Source organism: Ranitomeya variabilis, chromosome 1 (assembly GCF_051348905.1).
Source record: "Ranitomeya variabilis isolate aRanVar5 chromosome 1, aRanVar5.hap1, whole genome shotgun sequence".
NCBI lineage: Eukaryota > Metazoa > Chordata > Amphibia > Anura > Dendrobatidae > Ranitomeya > Ranitomeya variabilis.
In genome coordinates, this window is record NC_135232.1 from 651219368 (window position 1) to 651231374 (window position 12007).

Sequence of the window (12007 nt, forward strand, 5' to 3'; positions counted from 1 at the left end):
GACAGATGCCACACACAGGACTGGCACAGAGGCAGACTTGCCAATATTTATCTCCCACTAATTATTTTTTTTTGAAAAGGGAGAATGTACCCCAAAAATAAAAAAATGGCCAAGTATTACACAGTGGTTTTCGGTGCCACACAATGAGAGACAGATGCCACCCTCAGCAATGGCACGGAGGCAGACTTGCCAATATTTATCTCCCACTAATTTTTTTTTTTTTTAAAGGGAGAATGTACCCCCCCCAAAAAAATGGCCAAGTATTACATAGTGGTTTTCGGTGCCACACAATGAGAGACAGATGCCACACACAGGACTGGCACAGAGGCAGAGTTGCCAATATTTATCTCCCACTAATTTTTTTTTTTGAAAAGGGAGAATGTACCCAAAAATAAAAAAATGGCCAAGTATTACACAGTGGTTTTCGGTGGCACACAATGAGAGACAGATGCGACACACAGGACTGGCACAGAGGCAGAGTTGCCAATATTTATCTCCCACTAATTATTTTTTTTTGAAAAGGGAGAATGTACCCAAAAATAAAAAAATGGCCAAGTATTACACAGTGGTTTTCGGTGCCACACAATGAGAGACAGATGCCATCCACGGCAATGGCACGGAGGCAGACTTGCCAATATTTATCTCCCACTAATTTTTTTTTTTTGAAAAGGGAGAATGTACCCCAAAAAAAAAAAATGGCCAAGTATTACACAGTGGTTTTCGGTGGCACACAATGAGAGACAGATGCCACACACAGCAATGGCACGGAGGCAGACTTGCCAATATTTATCTCCCACTAATTTTTCTTTTTGAAAAGGGAGAATGTACCCCCCCCCCAAAAAATGGCCAAGTATTACACAGTGGTTTTCAGTGCCACACAATGAGAGACAGATGCCACCCACAGCAATGGCACGGAGGCAGACTTGCCAATATTTATCTCCCACTAATATTATTTTTTGAAAAGGGAGAATGTACCCCCCCCCCCAAAAAAAAAATGGCCAAGTATTACACTGTGGTTTTCGGTGCCACACAATGAGAGACAGATGCCACACACAGGACTGGCACAGAGGCAGAGTTGCCAATATTTATCTCCCACTAATTATTTTTTTTTGAAAAGGGAGAATGTACCCAAAAATAAAAAAATGGCCAAGTATTACACAGTGGTTTTCGGTGCCACACAATGAGAGACAGATGCCACCCACAGCAATGGCACGGAGGCAGACTTGCCAATATTTATATCCCACTATTTTTTTTTTTTGAAAAGGGAGAATGTACCCCCCCCCAAAAAAAAAATGGCCAAGTATTACACAGTGGTTTTCGGTGCCACACAATGAGAGACAGATGCCACACACAGGACTGGCACAGAGGCAGAGTTGCCAATATTTATCTCCCACTAATTATTTTTTTTTGAAAAGGGAGAATGTACCCAAAAATAAAAAAAGGGCCAAGTATTACACAGTGGTTTTCGGTGCCACACAATGAGAGACAGATGCCACCCACAGCAATGGCATGGAGGCAGACTTGCCAATATTTATCTCCCACTAATTTTTTTTTTGAAAAGGGAGAATGTACCCCCCCCCAAAAAAATGGCCAAGTATTACACAATGGTTTTCCGTACCACACAATGAGAGACAGATGCCACACACAGGACTGGCACAGAGGCAGAGTTGCCAATATTTATCTCCCACTAATTATTTTTTTTGGAAAAGGGAGAATGTACCCAAAAATAAAAAAATGGCCAAGTATTACACAGTGGTTTTCGGTGCACACAATGAGAGACAGATGCCACCCACAGCAATGGCACGGAGGCAGACTTGCCAATATTTATCTCCCACTAATTATTTTTTTTTGAAAAGGGAGAATGTACCCCCCTCCAAAAAAATGGGCAAGTATTACACAGTGGTTTTCGGTGCCACACAATGAGAGACAGATGCCACACACAGCAATGGCACGGAGGCAGACTTGCCAAATTTATCTCCCTGCAGTTATCTCAGAAAAGTATGGCAGGCAGCTGTAAAAAGGACTGCAGCACACAAAAGTGTGGACAAACACACAAGATAGCTGTGCAGAAAGGAAGGAAAAACAGTATTTGTGCTTTGAAAAAAGCAGTTGGTTTGCACAGCGGCGTACACACAGGCACAGCAACGTAGCTATCAGGGTCAGGGAGCCTTCTAGTGCAGCCCAATGAGCTACAGCGCTGAGGAAAAAAAAATGTAGCTTCCACTGTCCCTGCAAACAAAAGGTGGTGTTGGACAGTGGAAATCGCTACAGCACAAGCGGTTTGTAGCTTTATGTACCCTGCCTATCACTATCCCTGCTTCTGAAGAAGCGGCAGCAACCTCTCCCTACGCTCAGATCAGCAACAGTAAGACGGCGGTCCGCGGGAACGCCCCTTTATAGCCCCTGTGAAGCCGCAGAAAGCAAGCCAATCACTGCAATGCCCTTCTCTAAGATGGTGGGGACTGAGATCTATGTCATCACGCTGCCCACACTCTGCGTCCACCTTCATTGGCTGAGAAATGGCGCTTTTAGCGTCATTGAAACGCGACTTTGGCACGAAAGTCGCGTACCGCATGGCAGACCCCACACAGGGATCGGCTCGGTTTCATGAGACGCCGACTTTGCCAAAAGTCGGCGACTTATGAAAATGAACGATCCGTTTCGCTCAACCCTACAGCTTATCCCTCGTCCACTTCCCCAGTAAGCAGACTGTACGGATTATTAAGTGTATATTTATTGAGGTAATAATGTGAATGATAATGGTAAAAACTGCAAAGAATAAACACAGGCACGTCACAGAAACAACAGCATGATACAGGGTGCAATTACCATCAGTAGCTGGGACATTACAGAGTTAGGCCGGGGTCACACATGCGAGTTTTACGGACGTAAGAGCGCAGAAACTACGTCCGTAAAACTCGCATTACATACGGCACAATTATTCTCAATGGGGCTGCTCCTATTAGCCGTATATTACGGTTCAGTATTATACGGCTTTCTACGGCCGTACAAAATCGCAGCATGCTGCGTTTGTCAGCGTATTGCGCAAAAAAATCGCCAATGAAAGTCTATGGGGGCGAGAAAAATACGGATTCCACACGGACCAGCAGTGTGACTTGCGAGAAATACGCAGCGGTGTTAGTGAAAAGTCGGTAATTCAATTGCCGGCTTTTCATTTCTCCTGCACAAACCCAACATGATATGAGACCTGGTTTACATACAGTAAACCATCTCATATCCCCTTTTTTTTTGCATATTCCACACTACTAATGTTAGTAGTGTGTATGTGCAAAATTTCAGCGCTGTAGCTGCTAAAATAAAGGGTTAAATGGCGGAAAAAATTGGCATGGGCTCCCGCGCAATTTTCTCCGCCAGAATGGTAAAGCCAGTGACTGAGGGCAGATATTAATAGCCAGGAGAGGGTCCATGGTTATTGGCCCCCCCTGGCTACAAACATCTGCCCCCAGCCACCCCAGAAAAGGCACATCTGGAAGATGCGCCTATTCTGGCACTTGGCCACTCTCTTCCCACTCCCTGTAGCGGTGGGATATGGGGTAATGAAGGGTTAATGCCACCTTGCTATTGTAAGGTGACATTAAGCCAGATTAATAATGGAGAGGCGTCAATTATGACACCTATCCATTATTAATCCAATTGTTTGAAAGGGTTAAAAAACACACACACACATGATTAAAAAGTATTTTAATGAAATAAACACAGCGGTTGTTGTAATAATTTATTGTTCTCTCAATCCATTTGCAGGCCCTCGCTTGGCAAAATAATAAACGCACAAGATACATACCTGCTAATGTCCGATCACTTCCCACGATGTAATCCATCTGAAGGGGTTAACTAATATTACAGGCAGGAGCCCTGCTAATGCAGCGGTGTGCTCCTGCTTGTAATTCCCCGGCGAATGAATGAAATGTAGGTCATTGACCTACATTTCCTTCAGTTGCGGTGATGCGCCCCCTGGTGGATGTCCTCATATGACCTGGAGCGTGGGAAAAAGTTCCCAGGCTGCAGTTCATGAGAACATCCACCAGAGGGCGCCTCACCGCGACTCAATGTAAGTACAGATCCAGCTTTCCTTTCAGCACCCGGGGGATTACAGGCACGAGCGAGTGGTTTATCGCAGCTCGTGCCTGTAATATTAATTAACCCCTTCAGATGGATTACTTCGTGGGACGTGACGTTTCAGCAGAAGGTATGTATCTTGTGCGTTTATTATTTTGCCAAGCGAGGGCCTGGAAATGGATTGAGAGAACAATAAATTATTACAACAACCGCTGTGTTTATTTCATTAAAATACTTTTAAATCATGTGTGTGTGTGTGTTTTTTAACCCTTTCAAACAATTGGATTAATAATGGATAGGTGTCATAATTGACGCTTCTCCATTATTAATCTGGCTTACTGTCACCTTACAATAGCAAGGTGACATTAACCCTTCATTACCCCATATCCCACCGCTACAGGGAGTGGGAAGAGAGTGGCCAAGTGCCAGAATAGGTGCATCTTCCAGATGTGCCTTTTCTGGGGTGGCTGGGGGCAGATGTTTGTAGCCACGGGGGGGCCAATAACCATGGACCCTCTCTAGGCTATTAATATCTGCCCTCAGTCACTGGCTTTACCACTCTGGCGGAGAAATTTGCGCGGGAGCCCACGCCAATTTTTTCCGCCATTTAACCCTTTATTTCAGCAGCTACAGCGCTGAAATTTTGCACATACACACTACTAACATTAGTAGTGTGGAATATGCAAAAAAAAAGGGGATATGAGATGGTTTACTGTATGTAAACCATGTCTCATATCCTGTCGGGTTTGTGCAGGAGAAATGAGAAGCCGGCAATTGAATTACCGGCTGTTCACAGATATCGCGCTGAATGAAATCTAAATACAGAATATATATATATGTGTCTCAATGACATATATATATATACTGTATATATGTTTTAATGAACATTTGAGCACATAAATCCATTAGATGTCGGTTTTGCAAGCCTGCGCGAAAATCTCGCAGTACGGATGCCATACGGATTACATACGGAGGATGCCATGCGCAAAATACGCTGAAACACCCTGACTACGGATCAATATTTTGGGAACATTTCTCCGTATTACGGCCGTAGTACGGATGTATAATACGTGGCGTATTGTCTTACGCCAAGTGTGACTCCAGCCTTATAATTGCAAAGTTCTTGCTGCTAGCATTGTTCTAGTCTATACAGAAATGCACCTATCTGTATGCAGTGCAAAGAGCATTCTAACTAAACTGGAGGATACAGAGCACAATATGCCTCACTTCACAATATTCTACATTGTGGCTGCATAACGTCTTGCATATACAGATTTTGGCACAAACACATAACTGCATTAAGACTCTCACCGGGATCCACTGGACAGGATGAGTGATTGGTTTGAAGAGAGAGCCAGAAACAAATGTGTATCACTTTAGAAAGCCTGGGAAAAGATGTCTGGAGCTCTTCTCCCAGGGAAGCTAAGGGGGCGGTTCTAATCAGAACACACTACTTCTTAAAGGAGAAATACTAATGCATACAGAAACAGGATATATGGGCAACTAATGACCTCTAAGGGTTGTAACTGGTATTACGCTATGAATATTTATCCTGCTGCTCATAAATGGGCAGAACAAGATCTGTATGGAGGAGTGGGACAAAATCCCTGCTGCTGTGTGTGCAAATTTGGTCAAGAATTACAGGAAATGTCTGACCTCTGTAATTGTAAACAAAAGGTTTCTTTTCCAAATAGTTATTCTTTTTACTTATTTCATGCAATAAAATGCAAATTAATTATGTAAAAATCATACAATGTGATTTTTTGGATTTTTTTTTTAAGATTCTGTCTCTCACTCTTGAAGTGTACCTATGATAAAAAATTACAGACCTCTCCATTAGGGTTGAGCGACTTTGACTTTTTTAGGGTCGAGTCATGTTTTGCGAAACCCAACTTTTTGAAAAGTCGAGTCGGGCGAAATCGGCCGATTACTGCGAAAAGTCGAGGATCGGCCGGAACACGAAACCCTATGCACGTCAATGGGAATTTTTTTTCTCTCTCTCTCTCTCTCTCTCTCTCTCCCCAACGTCCCAGCACAGAAAATCTTGTGTTACACATTGCAAATCCCTACTGCGCACAAGCGATAAAATGATGATAGCCGTGCACGCCCCTAACCCCTATGTCATCACTCTGCCCACACTCCTTCATTGGCTGAAAAAATGGCGCTAAACGCGTCATACGAAACGCGACTTTGGCGCCAAGATCGCGTACCGCATGGCCGACCCCACACAGGGATCGGGTCGGGTTTCATGAGATGCCGACTTTGCCAAAAGTCGGCGACTTATGAAAATGAACGATCCGTTTCGCTCAACCCTACTCTCCATTCTTTGTAGGTAGGAAAACTTTTATTTTCCCCACTGTACATCATATCCGGGGCTTTGACTGCTGCATACACTAATAGAGGTTCCATCACAGCCAGGATTCCCTCAGATCATGGAGATGTGGGGAAATTATAGCGTGTCCAGAGTGGGCGCACAGAGGAGAAGATTCCATGTACACGCTGGGGACACTGAGGAAGTTTGGGATGTCAGGGACAGAGCACAGTATGAACTTTGCCCACATAAAATTGTCCTGATGCTGGGATTAGCCATTGGTCAGAACTGGTCTCAGCCCTTTTAGCCCCTCAGAAAAGTTATAAATGCCTGTGTGCACATTTACTGTCTGCATACACAGAATTTAAATGGCTGGCGGTCAAGATTTAAAGGGTCTGTAGCCAAAAAACAGGGCTGGAGGGTAACTTTTTAGATCAGTGCTGCCGCACTCCAGGAATTTGCCCAGTTGGACACATGGCCGTCCAAGGGTCGCATCCACGAATCGCTACAGGAAAATAAGGAACTTGGCTGTGTGTGTGCTGCTATTTTAACGATAAACCACTGCAGACTGCATTATGCCGCTTGATATGGAAGACCAGGATCTGATGAAGTAGTTATAAATGAGAGAGACCAGAGTGAAAAAATACATTTTGTTTTTATTAAACAAACTGCTGATGGAGTATATACAGCAGACAGCAGGCACAACACTTAAAGACCACTTTTCTGTACACGTGGTGGTACACTACTTTTGATACATGTTACATTAGACCAGCAAAGCACCATAGGAATTTCCATCTTCCCTTTGTGTGAGAATCTCCTCAGCTGAGGTGCATCGCTACATCTCCTTACTGCTATTCTAAAAGTCAATTTGATGAGGGTGACACACTCGTTTTTCTGCCATTGCATTATCAGTTTCCCCCGTAGAAGAACACATGTCCCAGTCTGGCCATCTTCAACTCTATGACACTCACATCTGGCCTGAGATAAGGAATTTTTCTGCCACTTAATCCTTGCTTACTTCAGATGTGCTATCTGAGTATTGTCCCCCTTCTTCGAACACAACACCTGTTTCAATGCAGATCTGCTAACATTAGGACCATAGGTCTGTCTACTTTTACCACTCTTTCCTATCTGCCTAACAGGAATGGATTTTCTTTTGCCCATGCAACTCCTTCCCCCATAGCTGACCCCAACAGTTGACCCTGTCTGTAGCTAGTAAAGAATAATTCCTACCAATCCAAGATTTGATAAATAGCAAGGTAGATATGGTACCAAACTAAATAAAATTTAGCTTTTAATATTTAATTTAAAATCTTCTAGACAAAAAATGACAAAACACACATAAAATATAGCAGAGTTGAATGCACCCAGATCATATGTATATTTCTCCTCGGTGTATCCAAAATTGCTCAAAAGCATTCCAGGGTCAAAACCCCGCTCCTAGGCGCTTGCAATTTGAGCAACAATAAAGCATTGACCTAAGGCCTCATGCAGGAAACTCTCTGTACACAACAATCGACATAACTTAAATGATGAATGTATATCACATAGTACATGACAACCATAAAAGTAAGGGACAAATGCTGAAAAAATGGAACAGTCTCACCCAGATAGTGTACGTTGATTTCGCTTGGTCTCACATGGACTGTTCCACATAGATGCCTCCAATCAATCCCAAGGGAAATGTGGGGAAACGGGTGAAATTCAGTCTCCGTATACTTGAAAACCCACTATTGAGATAATTGCGCATCAGGACATTGATTCCCATGGCCTTCCAACGCGTTTCACTCTCTCAGATCATCAGGGGAGGAAGATTAAATAAATAAGTGCCGGTTGGGGGAGATGAGATGTTTCCCTCACAAGGGATAAACAACCTCCTTGTTCAGTAGCATCCTCAGTATATGGGGACTGAATTTCACCCGTTTCCCCACATTTCCCTTGGGATTGATTGGAGGCATCTAGGTGGAACAGTCCATGTGAGACCAGGCGAAATCAACGTACACTATCTGTGTGAGACTGTTCCATTTTTTCAGCATTTGTCCTTTACTTTTATGGTTGTCATGTACTATGTGATATAGATTCATCATTTAAGTTATGTCGATTGTTGTGTACATAGAGAGTTTCCTGCATGAGGCCTTAGGTCAATGCTTTATTGTTGCTCAAATTGCAAGCGCCTAGGAGCGGGGTTTTGACCCTGGAATGCTTTTGAGCAATTTTGGATACACCGAGGAGAAATATACATATGATCTGGGTGCATTCAACTCTGCTATATTTTATGTGTGTTTTGTCGTTTTTTGTCTAGAAGATTTTAAATTAAATATTAAAAGCTAAATTTTATTTAGTTTGGTACCATATCTACCTGTCTGTAGCTAACCAATTGTTGCAGGCCACAAAACAGACAAAACAACATTTAAAACATGGCAATGCATCATATAACCACAAGATCTTCAAGGGGAAGTGTCGAAAGCTTCTCCACTCCTTTAAACACACATGTGATCAGTGCCTTATATGATGAAGTTGGAATATGTATGTATACCATGAGTGTTAACTATTTTGATTTTTTTGCAGATAATCCACAATATTCAGTTGTGGAGGCTCAGGAAAGCAGGAAGGCTGTTGTAAGATCTGTCTGCAAGAGCAACAATCTCTCCACCTCATCCTTTGTACTAAACCGTAAAGTAGCAGCTCAGCTATATGTGGAACACCGCCATCAGTTTATATACTGTGAGGTTCCAAAGGTGGGCTGCTCTAATTGGAAGAGAATAATCCTTTTACTGAATGAATCTCTTGGCCGCACTCTTTATGAGCTCAAACATTACCAAGTTCACGCCTCAAAACAACTTAAAAAGTTAAGCTCATATCCTCCATCTCGTCAGAAAGAGTTTCTAGCAAATTATACTAAAGTGATGTTCACTCGAGATCCCCTAGAGAGAGTTGTTTCAGCCTACAGAGACAAGTTCCTTCATAAAGATGATGTTTACTACAGTAAAACCATTGCAAAACTGATCAAAAAATCACTTGGGATTCAATCTAAAACAAACATTACTTTTGAACAGTTTGCCAACTACATCACTAAAGAGAAGCCTTACTATAGAGACACTCACTGGAAGCCAATGTATCAACTATGTGAGCCATGCAATATCCAATATGATTTCATTGGCAAGTTTGAAACTTTAGCAGATGATGCAGATTTTGTTTTGAAAATTATAAAGGCTCCCAAAAATTTGAAATATCCCACAATGAAACATCACTCTAATGAGTCCCGTACAAATGAAGACATAAGCATACAGTACCTGGAAATGCTTCCTCCTATACTCTTTAGGAAATTGCTCAGCGTTTACAGCCTTGATTTCTCCATATTTGGTTATAGTCAGACTACTATTTCTAAACTCCTTAACCCCTTAGTGACGGAGCCAAATCTTTGAAATCTGACCAGTGTCACTTTATGTGGTAAGAACTCTGCAACGCTTTCAACAAATCGCAGTGATTTGCATGATTATCCCTTTAATCCAGATGGTCATACCACAGCAAAACATTAATAAATAACATTTCCCACATGTCTGCTTTACATCAGCACCATTTGTAAAATGTTATTTTATTTTGTTAGCATTTTAGGAGGTTTAAAAATGTAGCAGCAATTTTTCATTTTTTCAAGGAAATTTACCAAATTTTTTTTTTTAGGGACTTATCCATGTTTGAAGTGACTTTAGGGCTCCCATATATTGGGAAACCCCCAAACGTAATACCATTTTCAAAACAGCACCCCTTAACATATTGAAAACTGCTGTCTGGTAGTTTATTAACCCTTCAGGTGCTTTACAGGAATTAATGCAAAGTGGTATGACAGAAATGAATATGTGTATTTTTACCACCTAAATGCCTCTAACTTCTGAACAGATTACTATAGCAGTCAGACTCTAAGGCCGCTATTTGGTCGTGAATTGCCATAGCAAACATCAGGACCACAAAATCATGATCTGAGGGCACCAGTTTGAGTAAAGAGGAAGCCCCCACACTCTGTTAACCATTTATAATGATGTAGTCACTATTGACAACAGCATCTAAGAGGTTAAACAGATTTGGAAGGTGCAAACACTGATCGTGACTAATGCAGCAAGTTGTCAGCTATGGTGTAGAGCCGATAGCTCCTGGATTGTCTCCTGTATGGGGATGCTATCCTCTTATATCTCAGGTCAGTTAAAAGACGTATTGGCGGTCATTAACAAGCTAAGGGTATGTTCACATGAGTTTTTGCAATGTTTTTTATTTCTGCACCCAAAACCAGAATGGTAAGCGGAAAAAACGCCTACAATACATGTCTTTTTTTTAGTGCCTTTTTTTTACTTTAAGCATTTTTGCAGTGTTTTAACCCCTTCCCGACCTTTGACGCCACGTAGGCGTCATGAAAACCCGTGCCAATCCGACCCATGACGCCTATGTGGTGTCATGGAAAGATCGCATCCCTGCAGATCGGGTGAAAGGGTTAACTCCATTTTCACCCGATCTGCAGAGACAGGGGGAGTGGTACTTCAACCCAGGGGGGGTGGCTTCACCCCCCCGTGGCTACGATCGCTCTGATTGGCTGTTGAAAGTGAAACAGCCAATCAGAGCGATTTGTAATATTTCACCTATGAAAATGGTGAAATATTACAATCCAGCCATGGCCGATGCTGCAATAGCATCTGCCATGGCTGGAGACCCCGATCTGTCCCCCCCACCCCACCGATCGCCCCCCCAGTCGTCCTTTCTGCCCCGATCTCCTGTCCGCTCCCCCCCTCCCTCCTGTCTGCTCCCCCGGTCCTCTTGTCCGCTCCCCCGGTCCTCCGATCCCCCCCCCGTGTTCCGATCCCACCCCTTCATACTTACCTAGCTTCGATGTCCCTCCCGGTGTCCGGCCGTCTTCTCCATGGGCGCCGCCATCTTGGAAAACGGCGGGCGCATGCGCTGTGTGCCCGCCGAATCTGCCAGCCGGCAGATTCATTACAAGTACATTTTGATCGCTGTGGTAGGTTCTATCGCGGATCCGCAGCGGATTGGCCGCGGATCCGCAGCGGATTGGCCGCGGATCCGCAGCGGATTGGCCGCTGCGAATTCGAAGCAGTTTTCCATCAGGTTTACAGTACCATGTACACCTATGGAAAACCAAATCCGCTGTGCCCATGGTGCGGAAAATTCCGTGCAGAAACGCTGCGTTGTATTTTCCGCAGCATGTCAATTCTTTGTGCGGATTCCACAGCGTTTTACACCTGTTCCTCAATAGGAATCCGCAGGTGAAATCCGCACAAAAAAACACTGGAAATCTGCTGTAAATCCGCAGGTAAAACGCAGTGCCTTTTACCTGCAGATTTTTCAAAAATCGTGCGGAAAAATCTCACACGAATCCACAACGTGGGCACATAGCCTTAGGGTTAGGGTTGGAATTAGGGCTAGGGTTTGAAATAGGGTTAAGATTAGGCTTGCGGTTAGGGTTACGGATAGGGTTAGGGTTAGGATTAGGGTTAGGGTTGGAATTAGGGTTACGGGTGTGTTGCGGTTAGGGTTGTGGTTAGGGGTGTGTTGGGGTTAGGGTTGTGATTAGGGTTATGGCTACAGTTGGGATTAGGATTAGGGGTGTGTTGG

General features: G+C 43.5%; 1 protein-coding gene across 1 annotated transcript in view; it reads left to right on the plus strand.

The window, feature by feature from the left end:
* LOC143815495 (carbohydrate sulfotransferase 9-like) overlaps positions 1 to 10841 on the plus strand; it is a 185684-nt gene extending 174843 nt beyond the window's left edge. The window contains exon 3 of the mRNA XM_077294781.1: positions 8957 to 10841. Within this exon, the coding sequence (XP_077150896.1) occupies positions 8957 to 9813 (857 nt within the window). The 3' untranslated portion in view covers positions 9814 to 10841. The remainder of the gene's footprint in view (positions 1 to 8956) is intronic.
* The last annotated feature ends 1166 nt before the right edge of the window (positions 10842 to 12007 follow it).